This window comes from Pogoniulus pusillus, chromosome 24 (assembly GCF_015220805.1).
Source record: "Pogoniulus pusillus isolate bPogPus1 chromosome 24, bPogPus1.pri, whole genome shotgun sequence".
Lineage (NCBI taxonomy): Eukaryota > Metazoa > Chordata > Aves > Piciformes > Lybiidae > Pogoniulus > Pogoniulus pusillus.
Window position 1 is genome coordinate 7,370,538 of NC_087287.1, and position 22,061 is coordinate 7,392,598.

The 22,061-nt window shown below is 41.5% G+C and overlaps 1 protein-coding gene across 21 annotated transcripts in view; it reads left to right on the top strand.

The window, feature by feature from the left end:
* The window catches only part of KCNQ1 (potassium voltage-gated channel subfamily Q member 1), a 434,341-nt gene that overhangs the window by 214,566 nt on the left and 197,714 nt on the right, over positions 1 to 22,061 (top strand). The window contains exon 14 of one of the 21 annotated variants that reach the window (XM_064163210.1): positions 15,922 to 15,968. The exons of the other annotated variants lie outside the window; for them this stretch is intronic. Coding sequence (XP_064019280.1) covers positions 15,922 to 15,952 — 31 coding nt within the window. The 3' untranslated portion in view covers positions 15,953 to 15,968. Of the gene's footprint in view, positions 1 to 15,921; positions 15,969 to 22,061 lie in introns of those variants that run through there. 21 annotated transcript variants of the gene reach the window in all.

The following is a 22,061-nucleotide window of genomic DNA, read 5'->3' on the forward strand; positions in this document are numbered from 1 at the left end:
AAGAAATTAAGAGCCTGCTGTCACACTGTGATTCATGTTAAAGAAGATAATATTATAAGGGCACACACCGAGCCAAATGTCTTCTAAACATTTGGGGTCTGTGTTGTTATTTTAATATTGAAGGGTTTTAGATTAACTTTGCAAAATTAAATTATCACTTTTATCTGAGTGGTTACCCTCAAAGTCACATTCCAAACATGTTTGCTCATGCACACTACAACCACAGAATTTCTTGCCCTACATTCTCTTCAGTAAATATTCAGTCTATTCATATTAAAAATATCAGGGTGATCAGCACAAGACCTGAGAAAATACTTGAGATTCACATGGCTCATACACTGGGAATACATCTAATTGCCAGCAAAAGTAGGACCAGACCAGTGGAACTCTTTGGCCTCTGCAGGATGGCACCATAGTGGGGACTGGAAGGGACCTCTGGAGGTCATCCAGTCCAGCTTCCCTGCTAAAGCCACAACAAGTTGCCCAGGATCACAATATCAAGGTGTGTTTAGAATCTCTCCAGAGGAGACTCCACAACCTCTCCAACACCCTCACACCAAAGAAGTTTCTGTTTAGGTAGAGATTTAGTTCACTGTTGAACTGCTACCTCCTAGCTGTGTGTTGTGCACTTTTGTAAGGTGATGGTGCAATTCCCATTAAATGTCTAATCATGTAGTTACAAAATAATAAAAGCTAATAAATAAATAATACAAGGAAATAAATAAGTAGGGATAAAGTGCCTATATGTTTGACCTCTAAAGTTGATAGTTGAATTAAACTGCATATACTAAACTATGTCCTTATGATCAAAAGCAGCTGGCCTTGAGTTTCTCATAGTGGGTCAATCTTAGGGATTTTTTTATGTTATTTGTCACTGCTGCTCTTCTATTTTTGTATTTCTTGCTACTTTGGCTACAGCAGCATGTATTTTTCTCTCTAGTTTCAAAATGTAGTGAACTTTGATACCCCATACATGCACATGCATATATTTATTGAGCTCAGCCTTCATGTGCAGAAAGAATCAGCATTTTTGCATTTGCTGAGCCAGTTTAAAAGCCTAAAGTTATATGCAGGGGTAGCCAAAAAAGAGGCACCTGGAGCTGTGGTGCATGAAATAGTCCAAAGCACCAAAATCACTTTACAGCATTTTATTTATCTGGACATTAGAGAGCAGTGTAAAGATAGTGTTCAGTTATGATGAATTAATTGTGCTTGAGCCTCACTGGACAGTTAAAGCTTATGTGAAAATATTTGCCTTTTTGTTTCCTCTTCAAACTTTTTCTTTGTTCCCCAGTAGGGAAATAACACAAATTCATTAGTAGCAGCATTGTACTGAAATATTAAGAAGCTAAAATTTGATAATTGCCACATTATTAATAAATACTGCTCTTAGAACTTCATTGAAAACCATCTTTGTTACCAAAACACCTGAGTGTTTTGTTTCAGAGTGAGCTGTTCAGCAGCCCTCTCTCCCTAGTATGTTTTTTATGTTGCAGTATTTGAGTAGTTAGAGAAAAGCAAAAAAAACAAACCACCAACCCACACTGGAGGTGTTTGATTGTCTCCCAAGTGCAGCTTCCCTGTGAAGAACACCACCTCCTTGGGCTGTGCTATTAATGTCATTACTCGGAAATGCTGACAGAGATGTTAGTGAATTTTGAAGTCATCATGAGGTTGAGTTAGGAGTAAGAGCCTTGATTTTATAGAAATAATAAGTAAATGAAGTAGTATTTGCTCCATACACACAGAAACATTCACAGTTGTGACAGTAGCTTGTTTTGCTGTAACAGGAGGTTGTAAATATTATTTTATCTTGAGTATTTATGTTTTATTAGGGCTTTACTTGTCATTCGCTTGGACACAACAAATTGATGGTAGCTTGCAAACCAGACTGGAATGGAAGGCCTTTAGGGTTTGTTGCAAGATTTACCTGCACTTTAATGTTTTGGATATATACACCTCCTGTTGCCCATCAAGTCAAAACTGCTAAGTCGTACAGTGGAATGAAATGGTGGGAGTGGTGATGATCTCACTGTTCACCCATGGCCCATCAATGTGGTTTTCCTTCCTGCTCATTAACACTGGAGGCACATTAAAAATCATGGAAACAAATGCACAGATGAGCTTGTCTGAACAATAAATGACACAATTTTCTTTGGATTTTCCCAGTAAAAGTACAATTAACGACCATTTATTTTGATCCTAATGGCCATGTATTTCCATTCAAACAGACATCCCCCTCTGCATCATGGTTTTTGTTTGGCATAAAAGATGCCAGCTAGACGCTACTGGGAGTATTTTGATCCCCAAGGTCTATATGAATCCTTTCTTGCTAAAAGCCACATTTCTACAATATTTATGATAAACCTGCCATGCTGTTGTCACATTGTTCCTTTCGTGGTGTGAGCAGTTCTGGGACCTCTGCCAGCATTGTTCCCTCCATTAAAATAGGAAACGTGTTACGAAGTGTCTGGCTTTGGGGTGAACAGCTCACTGCTTGTTCATCAGCCTGGCTTTGGCCATCCGTAACCCAAATGTATGATGCCATGCAAATAGCAGCAGCCAGTATGTGGCCTGTCAGGTTTCCTGACATTATATTTGCAAGTATAATTTTAATTGTATGTGTTGTAGGAAGGTGAGGGGGGAGGGAGTTTGGGGGACATAGAGGAAGGGTTGATCGTTTTAATCATGCTAAAACCTCATTTTAAATAGGAGTCAGACCTTTGAAATAGTTTGTATTGCTTCAGTTCTACAAATAATTAGGTAAAAAATGAATGAGTCTGAGGCTTTGATTAATAGTTTTGGGGTTTTTTTAATCACAAAATGTCATTGGTCTTTGAGACTGAAGAGCTGAGAAATAGTTGTAGGTATGGGGAAGATTCTTGAGCTCGCAATGTGTTCAAAATGGTTGTGGAACACCTCAGTGTCCATTCTAGGGCTATTTCATCTATGAAAAATCTACTTTGATTGCTAAGCTAAAAATAATGTTCCTTCAAAGGGATTTATGTACAGCAGAAACAAATCAGTTTGCAGGCTTTTATATATATGCATCTTTGTGTGCTTTGCAGTTCTAATTAGTGCTGGGTTTTCTTTAACACGTGGCTTGACTTCTTTACTCCTGTGGCTGTGGTTTCATTTAAAATGGAGTTCTACTTTAGCTCTGAGTATTCTGAAGCATAGCAAGAATAATTTGATAACACTTTTAACAGCTCTTATAAAAAGGATTTAAAATAAAATATTCAAATGTTAAGTGTTTCCACTTCAGGACTGGGAAGTACATCTGGTTAAATTCAGTGTTGGACTTGAATACATCATTTATGAGCTTCTCGAACCAAACTTTTAACAGCTCTTGTAAAATTATGCCAAATTTGGGATAGTTTTTAGTATGTGCTAAAGTCTACCTGCAGTAGTGATGGCTTTTGTGTAGACAAGTAAATTACTTCAGCTCCTTATGGTAGTCGAGATAAAATCATATAAATAAGAATACTTCTAACAGTAAAACTCACACACATCAATGCAACTAATGGGGAAGACTGTAAGAATTCTTTCATCTTTCAGTCCCTGGGGCCACTGAGCTTTTATGGTCATGGTGCAGTTATTAGTTTAGAGATCTCAGGTTCTTTTGGACCGGGCAGCCACACTCCCCAACGTCAAACACAGGCTATAGAACATGTGTGCTGGAGGAGAAGCAGCACTTCCATTTGAGCAGATGAAGCTCCAAGCCATTGCATTTCTACCAACTCTTTTGTAGTAGACCTCCCTCCCCAGTCTAGACTCCTTCCACTGTAGAACTCCTGCCCTCCTTTGTCTTATCCTAAAGTGTCTAGAAGCCCCAAATTGTACCTTTTCCTTTTATCCCTCTTACCACAAAATTATTTGTTCTCTCATTTCTCATATCACTCAGGTAGTGTCAGATCCCTGGAGTTTTCCTTCCTGTCTGCTCCACACTTCTCACTAAAGTTAGTTGCTGTTAATGTCTTCTGCTGTGTTGTCCACAGAGAACTAAATTCTGAACCCTAGTACTATTGTCTTTCCACATCTGCCATGGGTGTGATTCTGAGAACATGCTTCTGACCAGGATTCCAAAAGCCAGGAAGGGATCTGCTTTTACTGAAATCTGCGGATGTACAGTAACAGTACGCCTGATAGAGGTGGAGGGATGGGCTTGAAAAAGGGAAAACAGAGCATCTTTCAGCCCTGTGTGGACCACTTTATAAAAAGAAATAATTTCCTCTCAATTTCTGTTTCTTATTAGCTGAAAATATGGATAACAGATAATACCTATGGGGTTTTGTTGTTTGGTTTTTGGTTGGTATTTTTGTTTTTGAAACTAACTGATTTTAAAGTCATTGTTGAATAAAAAAGCACAAAGGAGGCATCACTTGGCTACCTGCCAAGTAGCTTGAGTTCTGAGTGAATCTGTATACTGTCAATGTTGCAAATTCACTCAGGAACCTGGAAGTCAAGAGTTTGCTCCTGGAATCCTGCTGGTGATAAACAAGACATTATAACTTAGGACTTTCAGCTTTAAGGAATGTAAGAGGAAGACCCCAGTAGACCTCTCCTCTTCTATGTTAGCACTGGAGTCTGGATCCTGGATTTGACCAGCTTTCTTCCAAATTATTTGCTTAATGGGTATCACTCCTGGTTGAGACTACAGGAAAAGCTGGAGTCATATTTAGGCCATTGCTAAGTCTATGAGCTGGTCTATTCTGAGAAAATCATTGGGAATTGTATTTTTAAAGAGAAATGCAATAAGACACACAATTTAATTAAAGTGGATTAGCTGTGTATGACCTCTTCAGTAGGAGAGATTCACTTTCCTGCATTTCTTCTGGATAGGCATAAAGCAGAGGGATTTGATTTTCTTAAACAGTGATGTGTCTTTCTATCAATGACAGTGAGGTAAGAGATTGCACCTGAAAAAAGTGCAGCTGATATTGGTAGACTCACCTGCATTTTGCTTCAGATGTTATCTGCTCTCAGTAGCAACTCTCAAGTTCCTAACGTGCTGGAAGCACAACTGAAAGCTCAGTTAGCTCATGCCCTTGCTGTTATTCACCCAGCAATCATGACTCCATGTGTATTTGCAGAAGCTGAGGATACTCCACTGGATGCAGATTCAGGTACAGCAGTCTAAGCTTTGCTGCACTCAAGGGAGATTCAGGCCCTTCTCACTTGCTCCCTGGGATAGGACAAGGAGCAGTGGATGTAAGCTGCAGCACAGGAGGTACCACCTCAACACAAAGGAGAACTTCTTTACTGTAAGGGTCCCAGACCACTGGCACAGGCTCCCCAGAGAGGTTGTGGAGTCTCCTCTGTAGACTTTCAAGCCTTGTCTGGATGCGTTCTTCTGTGATCTGTGCTAGATTGTGTGGTCCTACTCTGGCAGGGGGGTTGTACTCAATGATTTTCTTGGGTCCTTTCCAACCCCTAATATGCTGTGATCCTGTGATTCTTAAATCACACTGAGGGAGCACTGAAACTGAGTGCAAGCTCAAATGCTTATCTTAATGTGAGAGGACTTGGGGAAAATGCAAAACAGGTCAGCTACAGCAGGGTGTCAGAGGATGCTCTGAAGTGCAAGACACTTGTTTCTGGCATGTTCAAGTTGGGCTCATAATCCAGGAGCTCTGCCATTAAAAAAAAAAAAAAAAGATAACTTTCAAGGGCCAATAAACTGGATGGAAAACATTTGACATGTCTTAAGAACAAAATGTAATACAGGAAGTCCTATGCTCTATGCTTAAACATTTAACTAGTAGCAACAATTTCTTGGGACACCAACCACTTGCTGTTCTCTTGAGCATTTGCTCCACTTTATCATTTAGGCTAAAATGGTTGGCCTGTTAGATATCATGTATTAAATGCTGGCTTTTTAAAATTGCTCTAAAATTTGAGTCACTTCTAGTGATCCACTTCAAATAAGCAGCTCAGCCTCTTCATTGTGCAGCCAGCTGTACTTCCAGATCAGTAGCACACATTTTGATCATTGAATGATCATATGAAAATACTGGGAGAGTTCCAGGCATTAACACTCTGATGAGTTCTTGTGAAAATAACTGGAGAACTTAAAACACATACTGTTTCTGAACACATAACCTTCTCTGGTGTGCAGCATTGTCTACCTATTGAGAAAGAAAAGGCTTTCAGAGTAAATATGCTTAGACTTGTTTAGCTCCTATTTCCCAGCTTCTTGCAAAGAAATTTGATAGTGGGGGAAAAAAAAGGATTATTTTTATCTTTAAATTTGTTGAAATCATCATTCTGTTTAGAGTCAGACAAGCCTGAGGTCTAAAGTTACATGAATTTGGTCAAACTGACCCTGAATTCTTGACTGTAAACACCATAAATCTTCCCAGCAATAATTAGTTTCACATTGTAAAGGCCATGCTGTGAAGGGTAATCCCTCATGCAACAAGTTAAGTTTCTAATTTGTTTTCCATAGCACAATGAATTCCAAAAGCTTTCACCATGTTTCTAGCGAGTCATTTATCAGCTTCATAATAAAGCATGGAAGGGACATCGCAGATCATCTGCAGCGGGAACCAAGCGCTGTATATCCTTATAGCAAGAGGAGGCAACAGTGCCCCAGGGCTACAGTGTGGTTATTTGGTTTTTACTTTTATCATTTGCTTTGTTTTTAATGTTTTAATCTGAAAAATCTTTCTAAAAAGTAACCAGAATCTGTAAATTGAGCCCTGAGGTTGAGTTTCTCTGTTAATTTTCATCTAGAGAGTATATCAAACAGACCTCAGATATGTACCAGACTCCTAGTTCTCTACTGAAACACAGCTTTGCAGTATAGAATATATGGAATTTTGCATATCTGTGCTTTATAGAGTAATTAAACACTTAGTATAATTCCTTTCCAAGCAGGTTTCAGTGCTTGGTTTGGCAGCATGTATCTCTAGAGCAGACATTTGAACTGCAGCTTTTAAATCACTGCTAAATTCAGGGCCATTCCTCACCCCAGTCTGATTCCTTTTCTGTATGTCATGTTCATTTCAGTTTGTTCTGGTTTATTTTGTTTTCAGGGTGGTGGTGTCAGAAACACTTAGCTCTGTTTGGGGATTTTTTTTAAAGAAGGGGATTTTGGTTTTGGTTGTTTGTTGTTCTTTTGTTTTTGTTTTTTAACTCAAGTGGATGCCCCTTTAAACATCATTTTGCTTCTCTGGTGAAGCAAAAGTCACTTCAGCAAAACAGCTAAAACAAGGCAACAAGAGACCTGTTTCTCTCAGGCAACCAGCAACAGACCAAGGGGACACAGTCTCAAGTTGTGCCAGAGAAGGTCTAGGCTGGATGTTAGGAGGAAATTCTAGGCAGAGAGAGTGATTGGCATTGGAATGGGCTGCCCAGGGAGGTGGTGGAGTCGCCATCCCTGGGGGTGTTGAAGAAAAGCCTGGATGAGGCACTTAGTGCCATGGTCTACTTGATTGGACAGGGCTGGGTGCTAGGTTGGCCTGGATGATCTTGGAGGTCTCTTCGAACGTGGTTGATTCTATGATTGGAGCAATTTTGTTTAGGTTAAAAAAAATTATGTACCTTTCTGCTTCAGCACATGTGAATCATGAACTCCAGACCACAGTCCATTCCTGTATCTCTTGGAATTTAGTTTAAGGACAGCAGCATACTGGAAAATGTTTACAGGAGGATCTTCTGGATGCCAGCCAGGAACATAACTGTAGATATCTCTACAGTGAATGGGAATTTGTTCTGTTCCCAGTTTCATTTGGGTACAGAAACCATCTCTAAACACATGCCTCTGTACCAGATGCTCTGCTAAGCAAATACACTGTCCTGACATAATTTGTGTTGGGGATTATTAAAGCACTCAGTGGCTTATTAAAGGTCCACAGCATTCCTCCCTTCCCTCCAATTTTGAAAGGAGTTGTGCAGCTAAAACCTGTGTCATGAAACAGTAAAAAGGGCAAAAAGAAAAGGCAAAAAGAAAAGCAAATAGGACAGGATGAAGTACCCAGAGGCAGTACAGCTGACAAATGCTTAATGGATCTTAGAGGACGTGTACTCTAGTATCACAGACCTTCCTTTGGCATTCTAGTGCAAGAGCTTTGGTTCTCTGCCTAATAGTAGTCCAGTGTCAGTGACCATTATTTACTTACCAGTTGTTATTTCGAAACGGAGGTAAATCTCTCAAAAGAGTGCTGTCTGTTGGGGCACGGTGTTGAGGAGGTTGTCAGGCTCGTGAATTGGACCTTGAAGGAGTCTGAGGTCTGTGTGACAGGCTGATGTAGGAGTGTGTAGAAGGGCTGGGCTTGAGTGCAAAAATTGCTCTAGGACTGAGCGCTGCTTGTCAGCACTTTGCAGATTTCAGTGCTTTTGAGTATCAGGTCTTAATTAGCAGGACAGCTGCTTAATGGTGTTTTATCATCAACATTCAGTGCATAGTGAATCCATTGTGGGTGTACTCCTCTTCTTATTTGCAGGCCTGCACTGAGCACCATCCATGTGTTACCAACTTTATCTCCCATAAGATCATCACCCTAGCCAGGAGAGTTCTCTCAAAAATAGCAGAGTGAAGCGATAACAAATCCAAGTTTAAAATCCCAAGGTCTTTTAAAATCCGTTTGATACTTCTCCCAGATTATGCTTCCTGACTGCAAATGTTGAATGTCTACAAGTCACAGAACCTTAGAGGTTGGAAGGTACTTCCAGAGATGAAGTCCAACTCCCTTGCCATGCAGGATCATCCAGGGTAGTTCACACAGGAATGCATCCAGGTGGGTTTTGAAAGTCTCCAGAGAAGGAGACTCCACAACTTCTCTGGGCACCCTGATCCAGGGCTCTTTTACTCTCACTGTAAAGAAGTTTCTGCTCATGTTGAGGTGAAACCTTCTGTGTTCTAATTTGCATCTGTTGCTCCTTGTCTTATTGCTACTGACCACTGAGAAGAGATTAGCCTCATCCACTGGACACCCACCCCTCAGATATTTTTACACAGTGATCAGATCTTCTCTCAGTCTTCTCTTCTTCAGACTAAACAGTCCCAGGTTTCTCAGTCTCTTTTCTTAGGGGTGATGCTTATGTCCCCTGTTCATCCTCGTGGCTCTCTGCTGGACTGTTTCCAGCAGGTCCTTATCTCTCTTGAAGTCTTGCAGACTTCCACTGGAGTCTGTAGTATAGCCTAGATGTCTTAATTTGTTCATCCACAATCAAAAACTGTAAACCAAAAGATTGTTTTGGAAATGCTCAGGGCTGCAAAGTTAAATGGAGAATTGAGTTTTCTCACATGAATATGTATTCTTGCCTCAAGAGCAAGGTTTTCCCTTCTGTAATTCTCTGCCTCATTCAGAAGCTAATACAGAGCAAGTCAAGTGGGTTCATGCATGATTAGGGTGTGCATCCCTGTGTCCTTCCTGCTGCAAATACTTTGTAAGATGGACCAAGACAGCTGTTAACTGTTGAACTTATCTAATATCTAGGATAATACAAACTAAAAGATTCTGGTTAGCTCACAGCAGGCAGTGGTGTACAGTTCTTTGGCTAGACACTGACCTTATTTCTAGTGAGGTTTAGTAGCTCATTATATGCATAGGCCCTGCTGAACATTAGGCTTTCTTTCAAGCTTCTCTGATGTCTCTACATTCTTCATAACATCATCAAATGGGATTATTAACTTAGGCACAGCACTGACCCTCTTATGAGCTGTAGCACCCCTTCAACCTTGTGCTCTGTGAGGAGTGCTCTCAACTTGGTGCTCCTTCAACACAGAATCATAGAATCTGTCAGGGTTGGAAGGGACCACAAGGATCATCTAATTCCAAACCCCCTGCCATGAACAGGGACACCTCACACTAGATCAGACTGTCTACAGCCTCATCTAGCCAGGCCTTAAAGACCTCCAGCAATGAGGCTTTCACCACCTCCCTGGGCAACCCATTCCAGAGTCTCATGACCCTCATGCTGAAGAATTCTTCCTAATATCCAGTCTGAATCTACCCATTTCTAGTTTTGTTCCATTCCCCTGAGCCCTACCACTACCTGACACGATAAAAAGTCCCTCCCCAGCTTTCTTGTAGGCCACAATCAGGTCACCTCAGAGCCTCTCCAGACTGAACAGCGCCAACACTGTCAGTCTCTCCTCACAGGAGAGGTGCTCCAGCCCTCTGATTATACTTGTGGCCCTTCACTGGACATGTTCTAGCACATCCATATCCCTCCTGTAATAGGGGCTCCAGAACTGGACACAGTATTCCAGGTGGGGTGTCACCAGAGCAGAGGGAGAGGATCACTTCCCTTGACCTGCTGGCCACACTTCTCTTGATGCAGCCCCGGCTCTGGTTGCTTTCTGGGCTGCAAGAGCACACTGCTGGCTCATATTGAGCTTCTTGTCCACCAGCACCCTCAAGTCCCTCTCCTCAGGGCTGCTCTCAAGCCAGTCACTGCCCAGCCTGTATTTGTGCTGGGGATTGCCTTGACCCAGATGCAGGACTTTGTTGAACTTCATGAGTTTGGCTTGGGCCCACCTCTCCAGCCTTTCAAGGTCCCTCTGGATGGATCCCTTCCCTCCAGCATGTCAGCCACACCACCCAGCTTGGTGTTGTCAGCAAACTTGCTGAGAGGCCTCAATTCCACTGTCCATGTCACTTTCCTCAGTCAGAAAGCCTGGAGACGCTGTCCTTTATTATCTGCATCTACTTTCTTCTTTTGGAAGCTTTGAAATTTGGGGAAAGGTTATTTGAAAAACTGCTTAATTAATTTTGAAGCACACAGTCCAAGAAAAGCCTTGAAGAAGATCTACCCATTGATTGAAGTGTGAGGTCTAGATTCCTCAGCATGAAGGTCTCATTGGAAACTTGGTCATGGCTTTCCAGGAAAGAACATCTCTTCCTGCTGGCAACAACGATAATCCCTACTGTTCATAGAATGTAATTTAAATTACTTGGAGGTTTTTGGCTTGCTCATGGCTGACTCTTGAGGAAGATTGTCCTCAGCTATAAATTGGGGGAAAATATCACAGGGAAGTTGAGTCAGTAGAACTAGTCATCAATTTGTTGTGAATTTCTGGGAGAGGGAGCTGTCAAAAAAGAAACCTGGCTCGTCTTCAAAAAGGCTTTTACAACACAGTCTGTTTTGATCTATGGCTCAACTCAGAAAAAAAGAAAAGCAGAGGAAAGAGAGATCTGAGATAGTTAAAATGTCCCTGTTGACTTTTTTTTTAAATAAAAAAGATCTTTCATGTTCAGGCAATGCTTTCTAACAAGTGAACCTATCTTACCATTTAAAAGCCAACTTTTAAAGTGCTTTGATTGACCAAAACTGGAGCATTGTTACTGTTTTATTTGAAAATCCTCTTTTGATTTTTTTTTTTTCCTTATCCCCTCATTTTCTGAGATGGGAATGATTTCTGAAATCATATATGTTTGCACAGGACAAAAAGACTCTCTTTCACTCAGCTTCTGAATCTGTTTACTAGCTGAGGATCTGCCCTGTACATTCTATGAGCCCCTTGAAGTGTTAACCTGATATTCTGCTGAAGTGTGGGTTAGGTGTATCACTTTCAAAGGAAGCAGGGATGTAGGGTCGCAGTCTGATGTCTGTGCTCATGCTGAAGCAGTGCCTTGTGCTGCCTAAAAGTCACTGATCTCATAGAAACTGTTAATGGAAGAAAAACTTCCTCAGCAGAGATGCCAGCATTTTTTAAGAGCCTGCCACCTAAACAGTATTTACCATCTATTTGGATAAGATGCTGAAGCCACTGTTACTGTGCTGCTTAATTTTCAAGATCAAAAGCTGCAAAGAAATGCAACTTTTCCTCCACCCCCTGCTCAGACAGACAGGATTTTGTGCTTTAATATTGATACTTGCATCTTCCTGTTAAGGTTTAGTTTATGTGGAGCTTAATATCACATTAACTTTCAAATCATAGTGCAAACAGGAGCTTCCCAACTTTTGGCTTCAATAGCAAATGTTTGTATTCTGACATCTCAGGGGATGTTTCAAAAAGCTTCTGAGTTGCAGTGGGTCTGTTTCAATTGTAGACTCACAGAATTGCTTCACTTGGAAACGATCTTTAAGATCATCAAGTCCAAGCATTATGTTGTGCTTGTGCTGAGGACTGGTCCTTTTGGGAGCAGCCCTCTTCTGAGGAAAGGACAGTGGGCAAAGTGGAGGCTTAGCACTGGTAATTTTGTGTACAATTGCCGTGCCACTGACTCACCAAGCCTTGCTGAAATCCATCAGGCTTGCCACTGAAGGAAAGTTGGGATAAGGGAACGTGCTTGGGAAATTTTCCAGTAAGTTTGGGGGTACTTAGTTTTTTCTGCATTGATACATTTAGAATTCTTAAAAATCAATTGGGTGATGATTTGTTAAAATCATCCACAAAGCCTGCGTTTGGAGTGTAACTTAGTTCACCTTATGCTATGAATGTGGTGGGTTTTTGGAAGTGTAGCTGGAAAAACTGAACATGCTGTTGTACAGCAGCTGTTTGTAATCAAAAGAAATAAGTTTAAAGGAGTCCTAGGACCTTTATAAACTATGCATGCAAATTACTGCTGGAATTGCTTCACTACAGTCAGTTGTGACTGCCATTGCTCTGGGTAACTGTTCAAACCCATTGTTATGAATTAATTACAACCATAATATAGCCTTTTGATACATTGAACTTCTCTTACAGCAGCTAATCAAAGGCCCAGGCCTGCTCCACTGCCATTGAGGAGGGAATAACTCATTTTTCATCTCCTGTTTGTTTCTCTAGTGTTCATTTCTTCCTAAAAATAGAATGCAAACTGTTTACTGAGGAGATTTGATTGGACATCAAATGTATCTGTGTGCTCTTTGCAGCAAGAACAGCTAGGGAAGTATTTGAAATGACTTGGCAAGGAAGTGAACTTCTGGTCCATGGGCTTCAGCTCCCTTGGGAGTGTGCTGTTCATTTGTTAATACACCCAGCACAGCGTTTGTATGGAAGATGCCAGTTCCTGCTGTGTCTCTCTGTTTTCCTTTCATTTGCATGCAAACATGCAGTACTGGAGTTCTACAAATTTAACTGCTGTGATCCATGGGAAAACTGGCTGCATTTGCATGCATAAGTATGCAGGGTTTTCCAGAGGGAAGAATATATATTAAAATGTGTGTGTGTATGTACTCAGTTAACAAAAATATGTACACACAAAATGCAAGCCAAGGTGAATGTAACTTGTATTTCTTACCTTTTTGATGCTCATCCCTGAGTTGTGTGCCCTGTGGCTAAGCTAGGATAGAAAGCCCCTTTGAAGACATTTCCAAACAGTTGACATGGCTGCTGCTACTTTTATCCAAAGCTCTACCACATTTATTCTTTCAGGCTGTTTTTCTAACAGGCCAGAAACCAATCCTGTGTGGATTTATACAGGGAACTAAATTGTGCACATCTCTCCCTTGTTATTCAGCCAGAAACAGGAGACCTGTGCTTGTAGGCAAATTTGATTCAGGACTGCTTCAGAATGGAAGAAGCTAGATTGAGATAAGGCATTAGGAGGAAATTCTTCCCCATGAGAGTGGTGAGGCCCTGAAACAGGTTGCCTAGAGAAGTTGTGGAGGCTGGAAGTGTTCAAAGGCAGGTTGGATGGGGCCTTGAGCAGCTTGGTTTAGTAGGGGGTGCTCCTGCCTGTGGCAGGGAGGGTGGATTTAGATAATCTTTAGACTTGAATATGTGGACCAAATCAACCAGTAGCCATCTTCTGTTAATAGCTAGAAAATAATCAAAAGTGGGCAGGTTTGCTGCTAGTCACAGCACAAATGGCTGCCAGCTAGCCATGAGTGAATTGAGGCTGAAACAGAAGTAAATTATCTGGCTATGAGAATGTGAAGCTCTAGAGGTGCCCTCCCACAGAATTCAAGGTGCAGAAACTAAACTGGCACTTGCCTAGCTCTTGAGTCAGTCATGTGGTTGCAGAAATCATGGAGATGCAGGTAGTCCTTCCCTCTTGAGAGATTTTTCCAGATCCCTGTGGATCACCCATTCTTTCCAAAAAGGTTCAAATGGAAACAGAAATCAAGATGAGCTTTCTTCTGGTAGCCTGTGGTGAGATCAGCATTTCTTATGGTGAAAAAGGTGAGAGCAAAGTATTTGCAGGAATGATTTTTACTCCTTATGTGCATCCTTCTTACATAAGCCTTACTGTCCCTTCACAGAATTGCAGGCCACCACAGCAGAAAGCCACAAGTCTGCTCCCATCCTCTGAACTCCTCTGTCCTCATCTCTTTTTCCCCACAACTCCTTTAAAAATACCAAGTGTTGCTTGCTTTTCCAGTGCGAAGGATGGCAATTCCAGATACATCCCTTTCTGATTCCTGTTAGAGCTCCCATTACAGTGCTATTCCTCCCATCATACTGCTGTCAACCCGAGTACTGAGGTTGACATAAAATGATTTAAGAAACTATTAAGAAACATCTACAGACCAACTCCACACCTGTCACGTGTCTTTAAAACTCTTAACTGAGGCAGATGCATGTAAACTTAATTGCTAGAGTGTAAGTCGCCTATTTTAAGCCTTTTTATCACAGTAGTATTTTAAAGGAATCAAAACTCATTTACTTTAAATAACTTAATTCCAGCATTTTCCAGTGCAGTCAGATCTTTTCTCTGTTTTTTTTTGTTTGTTTGTTTCTTTATATTCTTTCTTTTCTCCAGTTTTACTACCAGGTTATGAAATAGTGACATTTGTTTTGTCCTGGGCAACTTATCCTACTTACTAAGCTTTGTCATCTATGCAGCAGATTCAAATGATGTATACAAATAAATGGGACAGTGTTAAGCATTAAAAAGGGAGAAAAAGAGCTGTATATAAAAGCAAACTTTATTTCCCTCCAGCAGTCTCCCAGTGAGTGCTGATGTACCACCCAGGCTTAAAGAGCAGCCTCGCTTATGAGAGCAAAGGCAACACAGAATCAAACAATGGTTCAATTTCATGCCTCATTTCAGACATCGTTAAACATATTTGGTTTCACCTCATCTTCATCAAGGTCCCAAATTGAGACAGGAGCCCTGATTAATGTATACTGAAGCAAAAGAAGAGAGGAAACTTCATAAATCATTTTTTTTCCTGATTTCTTCTTTGCCTGATGGAATGCAGCTTTTTAGTCCTCCTGTTTTCAGAGATACTTCTTTTCTTGTGTTTTTCATATTGCTGTCCTCAGGAGAATTTCTGCCCTGCCTGACCAACACCTTGTCACTGTTCCTCTTTATTTTACAAAAGCGTTGAACATCCCAAATCGAGTAACTGTTTACTTTTTTTCTCTAGTATAGAAGAAAATAGTACCTCACTTCCTGGATTCTTTATTGTTCTTCCCTATATGTGTTTATAGCCAGAGGCCAAGGAGACAAAAACCTGTTTAGACCACTCTGGAGCTGTTGAACTCCTGGGGAAATTTCTACTGGCTACAATGGAGATTGAATTTCCACTCTGTAGGTATTAGATGCAAGAAAACCAGGACTCCCAAGTTCCCTATCATCCTTCCTTCAGGAATGTGCAGGTACTGCAGGTTTCAAGATAAAGCTACTCTTGACACCATATTGAATCCAAATTAGTGATCGCTAGAGTATGGTGTCCTATCTCAGAGGGTGGCTGGCATAGAGTCATGGAATGGTTTGAGGTGGAAAGGACCTTCAGTGGTCATCTAGTCCAACTCCCCTGCAGTCAGCAGACACATTTGCAGTTAGAGTAGGTTCTCAAAGTCCAGTTCTGTCTGACCTTGAATGTTTCCAGGGATGGGTCATCTGCCACCTAGACAACCTAGGCTAGTGTTTCACCACCCTCACTGTAAAACATTTCTTCCTTAAAACTTGTCTAAATATCCTATGCCTTGCCTAAATATCCTTATCCTTGTCTAAATATCTTCCCGTTTCAGACCACCATCCCATGTCCTGCCACAACAAAGCTCTTCTAAAAAGTTCATCCCCATCTTTCTTATAGGACCCCTTTAAATACTGAAAAGCCGCAATAAAGTCTCACCCACCATGATGATAGCAGCTGCTGTAGATATTTGTGAGTATTTGTGTAGTAGTCATCTGCATATTAAAATAAAATTGAAGGAAGATAGGAGAGAAAAATTCCACCTTTCTGCATGTTGCTCATCACTGTGGGATGTTGGCACTCTATGACTGCCAGATGGAAGCTTCCTCTCTGCTACACTGTTTCCATCAGTGCTTTTGATGTGTCTGCATCCATGGAGCAGACAAGGTCATGGCCAGAGAGCTCTTCTCTAGGGGAGCAGGAAGCCACGTGTTGGGGCAGGCAGCGACTGCCAATAGCCCTAACAGCACAGGCATGGCAGCCCCTGTGCTGCCAAGGGGCCTGCACAGGAAAAATCTTGTACCTACAGGAGTAATAAAATCTTGGTACCAAGCACTGTCTGTGTCAGCTACTCTGACTCATCAGAAAGGCAGACCTCCAAAGAATAGAGGCTTTGCAGTCTTTAGAAATGATCTTCTTAATCACTGGACATATGGCTTGAGAATGTTGGGTTGTTTTTCTATAATTCTGTTGAGTTTGATGTTAGTTTCCCTTTCCTTTTCTCTCTCTTGGCTCTACTTGCATGATGTTTTTTGCCTTCTGCTGAACGTCTTCTCCTTCTCCAGCACTCTTTTTGTTGTCCTTCCCTTTCACCACCCAGCAGCCCCACTGCAGGTGATGCATTAGTGGCTGCTTTGGGACCTGGCGTGTCCAGGGGAGATTTTGTTGTCCATTGAAACCTCATTTGTGTGTACTGCAAACAAAACCTTGGAGGCCAGTGGCACTGGCACACAGACTAACCGAGATGAGGTTTTGCCCTTCACTATTTGCAGGAGATACAGCTAGTTCAGTGTCACCTGTACCTGCAAGTTTTGTCAACGGTATGTTTGGATGTAGTGCTTTTGTGGGTATGTTTGGATGGTAGTGCTTTTGTGAGTATGTTTCTAAGTAGTGTTTTGTGGCTGTTGAATGTGGAAGCCTTTGGGGACATTTTCATCTGGTGACCTAATATAAGTGGTGGGCCTGAAATTTGCTTTTGTTTACCCAGAATTCAGAGTAATGAGAGGCAAGGTCCTTTTCTAATGGCCGTTGTACTAATATTCATAAGCTAACCTGGATGATGTACATAAGTGCTAAGAGATGTGATTTTATGAAAGTTAGCATTTCACCTCTCCAGTGCAACCTCTTGCCTCTACCATGCAAAGATTTGAAGCAAACTTTGCAAAGCCCCCTCAGCTCGGCGAGCTCACTCCTAAGCTAACAGCTAATACAGTACAGAGATCAAAGGGGTTGCTTCAGGTTTTTTTTGGAACCTGCACGTTGAGATAAGATCTACATGAGCCTGAGCTGAATATTTTTCTTGTTAGATCTGTGGTTTACCAGAAGTGACAGTATCACATAATTAGTGATGTAAGGTTTGAAGCATTTCTTAGAGTCACATGTGGATCTAATCTTTGTGCTTAGTGGAGCTGTTACAGAGTTGTATAGACTGCAGCTTCCTCTGAGTGATGTCTTTATAGCTCATAGCTGATTGGAATGATGTCTATTATCATAATTGCATACCTTAGGGTAAAATTTATTGGCCATAAACGAACTAATATCTCTTGAAATAATGAACTAATATCTGATTTTGCAGCTGTAAAAAAAGGCTGAGAATTGTTTCCTGCTAAATCGCATCCCCAGCTCAAGCAGTTAATTTCTTAACCTCTTAAAATTTCAATAGCAATATGTGGTCTCTTATTGCAAATTATGGCTGCAAAATATAATAACTATCATTATAATATAATATGATAATTAACTAGCTAAATGTGAAGGCTTGTGAATAGTGGACTTGGAAATTAATTAATTTCATTTGTGATTGCTTTTACTTGGTTTAGTCCCATGCTATGGATACCCTGTGGCACATTTTGAGGTGCTTGGCTTTGTATTAAGAACAGAAATTTTGTGTGTGACTTTTTGGCTTCACTGCATGGCCAAAACGGGTCATGACTCACCAGAAGGAGAGATTCCTTCTCTCTGTTGTGGCATGAGGAGGAGGCACTTTCTGTGTGCGGTGGACAATTTCCTATGCTTCAGTGGTCATTGGGACATTTTTGGAGTAACAAGAGCTGTTTCTTTATGTGTGTTCTTCCACAAAATACTTCCTTCCTACATGGAAAGAATACTTAGTTCCTAAACTCTCTCTGGAGGTCCTGCTAGTGAAAGAGGACATAATGAGATGCCCTCATCCCTGGCACTGCACAGTGCAGTTGCAATGACTTGGAATTCACTGCCTGTAGGAAACCAGGGATTGGGGTTTAGTCTTTTTAATTGTTCAGATTTTTCTTAGCTCTCCTCTTCCAACTTCCATATTTAGTGATTGCACACCTTGCATGTGCTCTCCTTGGCAGCATCCAGTATTTTTGTTGGTTCCAGTTAGGATAAGTTTTTGTTGGTTGTAATAGAATCATAGAATGCCTCTGGTTGGAGGAGACCCTCGAAGGTCCCTGCTGGTTTTGCATGTTACTGCCATTAAGGAACAGTGGTGGGCAACTTAATGTTGTTTTTTGAGTGAGTGGAAGTGATGCATTTTCTTTGGAAAGTACTTTTACTCTCCTGGTGGAGAGATAAGACATGGGAGTGTTTACTGGTAGCTGTCATCATTCTGCCAAGCTAACAGCGTTGGCCAAGCAGCATCTGCTCAGTTGGTCCTTTACATGCATCTGTTAGAGTGCTTCCTTCCATGGAGCATCATTTTGGTGCACTCTTTGCTTAACATGTTTATCATAGGGTCACAGTGTGTCAGAGGTTGGAAGGGACCCAAAGAGATCATCAAGTCCAACCCCCATACCAGAGCAGAACTATACAACCTAGCTCAGAATCATAGAATCAACCGGGTTGGAAGAGACCTCCAAGCTCATCCAGTCCAACCTAGCACCCAGCCCTGTCCCATCAACCTGGCCATGGCACTAAGTGCCTCATCCAGTCTTTGCTTGAACATCTCCAGGGATGCTCACAGGAGGAACACGTCCAGCCAGGACTTGAAATATCCAGAGAAGGAGACTCCACAACCTCTCTGGGGAGCCTATTCCAGTGCTCGGGGACCCTTACAGTAAAGAAGTTCCCCACTGTGTTGAGCTGCAACCTCCTGTGCTGCAGCTCCCATCCGTTGCTCCTTGTCCTATCACAGGGAGCGAGTGAGCAGAACCTGTCACTCCTCTCCCCCCCTCCCAATTCCCAGCCCTCAGATATTTATAAGCATTTATTAAATTCCCTCTCAGTCTTCTCTTCTGCAGACTAAAAAGCCCCAGGTCTCTCAGCCTCTCCTCTTCAGACAGTGCTCCAGCGTCCTAATCATCCTCACAGCCCTCCACTGGGCCCTCTCCAGTAGATCCCTGTCCCTCTTAAACTGGGGAGCCCAAAACTGAACACAGTTTACCTCTGTGTGTGTATGTCCAACCAAAGAAAGGAGCACACTGAATTCTCCTTCAGCTTCTCATTACAATGAGCATTTAAAACATTAGGAAAGTAGCAGCAGTAGGGTGGGAAGTTTGAAGCTGGCTGTGATGTGAAACATGAACAATTCCCAAGATTGGATTTCTGCTGCTTTTAGAGAGAAGACCATTCTGTGTTTTAGTTTTGTCAACTGTAGTTATGGGAAATACTCATCTGATTTTCTTATTAGGTGCCTGTAGAAAGTTCTGTTAGGTTCCTTGCCCTTATTTCTCTGTATTTCTTAGTCATTCTGGGAATAAACTAATTTTAAGATGTCTTTCATAGCTGAAGTAGTCAGAGATCTGCAGTAACAAGAGATGACTGAAGCCTTGGTTGCTCAAAGTCCAGGCCTTCTCTAATGACCACTTGTTGCAAATGAGCTTTGTCAAAGTGGCTGCAGTGTTCACTACTGAATATTATGAATTGTGACATGCAGTGGGACTGCTCCTGACAGTAAACACCAGGCTGTTTAATAGATGTTTGCATGCTCTGGCCCTTACAGGTTCTTGCATCAGTTAATGAGAGTATTTCATATGTGCAAGTGTCAGAGAAATTTAACCATGCTCTGTGACTAATACCTAATAATAAGCTGAGATATAATCAGGAAAGTATCAGCAGAATTGCGTGCAAGCAAGTTTGGGTTAAATAACCCTTTTATTTTTCATTTAGTGTAGTTACATGGATACAGTCCAGAGCATACAAACCTCAAGGTTTGATCCACTGAGATGTATGTGATAAAAAATTAGAGGATTTAGAAATGTTGGGTTTTTTTCTGTAATTCAGGAGTTCAGAAAGACTTTTTCCTAAGGACACTTAACCTATGGAATGATCTCCCCAGAGCACTGTGCTTAGAGGCTTTTAAAATTGAACACTATAAAATATGCATGGATAATATGATTCGATCATTGGCTGAAAGGTAGACTGAGAGTTTGATTAATTTAATTTCTCCCTCTATTATTTTTTCTGCAAGTTGCTGCCAGTTTCTGCCTGTGCCTGTGTAAAGGTACCTGGACTCACTGAACCCTTCTCTGCCTGAGGAATTTCAACTAGTATAAATTAGTATCAAGGCAGCAAGTCTTGGTCTATTTGCAGGTTGGGGAAAGGCTGGAGTTGTTCAGCCTGGAGAAGAGGAGGCTCAGGGGAGACTTTATTGATCTGTACAATTACCTGAAGGGAGGTTGTAGCCAGATAGGGTCAATCTCTTTTCCCAGGCAACCAGTGGCAAAATGAGGGGACACAGCCTCAAGCTGCACCAGGGCAGGTTTAGACTGGATGTTAGGAAGAAGTTCTTCACAGCAAGAGTGATTGGCCATTGGAGTGGGCTGCTCAGGGGGGTAGTGGAGTCACCGTCTTTGAAAATGTTTAAAATGAGACTGGATGAGGCACTTAGTGCCATAGTTTAGTTAATCAGAAGGTGTTAGGTGATAGGTTGGACCCAATGATCTTGAAGGTCTTTTCCAACCTGGTTAATTCTGTGATTCTGTGATAATTGGATACCTTGAATCTTTCTGCAACCTGTGATTCTGGGCTAACATGCTCAGAGAAAGAGCAGAGAGAGCCTTGGGCTGGTAGGGCTGATGTGTTTGTACTGTGATGTGCAGCAAGTCAGCTTTCTGTGCTCTTTAATCAAGCAGGGTACAGCCTATTGGTTTTTAGTGTGGTTTCCAGTCTAGGTCATAGTTATCTACAGCTTTACTCTCTAAGTAACTTAACAATAAAATACTTTATCTTGAGGAACAGCTTGGAGCTGGAAGCTGGGTTTCACCCTGCTTTTGCATCTCTGGAACAGGGCAGCAGGACAAGAGCTGAGCCGAGGACAGCGGCAGGGACAGTTTCAGCAGTGCTAAAGGCAGTTACTAGGCTTGTCACATTCTCTAGCATGCTGAGTTACATGTGAAGAGCAGATATTTCTAAAGTACTGCATTCATGGTTCATTTGGATGAGCAGGCATTTCTAATTTGGCACCAGCCTAATGAAAAGATGCATTCCATTCCAGATTCCAGCAGCTGCAGACTTCATTGACTCCAAAGATAATGCCTTTAGTTTTGGCTGTGGAACTCAAGGGATACTTCAGCTAACTGCTTCTAAATCCAGTGGCTGTTATCCTTAGAGTGAAAACAGTGAAATAAACAGTTCCACTTTAAATTCACCCTTCTGTTAGGTTTTTGTTTGATTTACTGCTGAATTATAGGCATAGTCCAGTAGATTAAGCAAGAATTTCTGGCATGTTTTATATGCAAAAAAAAAAACAACCCTCCAACCCTAACAACCCCAAAGCATGTCTGACAGAAGAGGTAATGCAGAGGACTCTGATTTAATATATAAATGTTGAGCAGTTTTGCTAGGAGTGGGAGTGAGTCTTGTGTTTTTGTTTCTGTGTTTCTTTGCATTCTGAAGGGCAGCAGATGAGCTGGAAATGTAGTTTTACGTATTGGGAGGTAACAAGTGAATGCTGGGTGTAGCCTTGTGTGCTTGGGAATTAAGGTAAAATCTGGACAAGGAACAAGATTAAAAAGTAGAAAAAATATTTAATGTCTACATTTCTCTCTGGCATTCCTTCTCTTTAAAATATTTTAAAGACAATTGACATAGCCTGCTTCCAAACTGATAGAAGAAGCCTGTTCCTG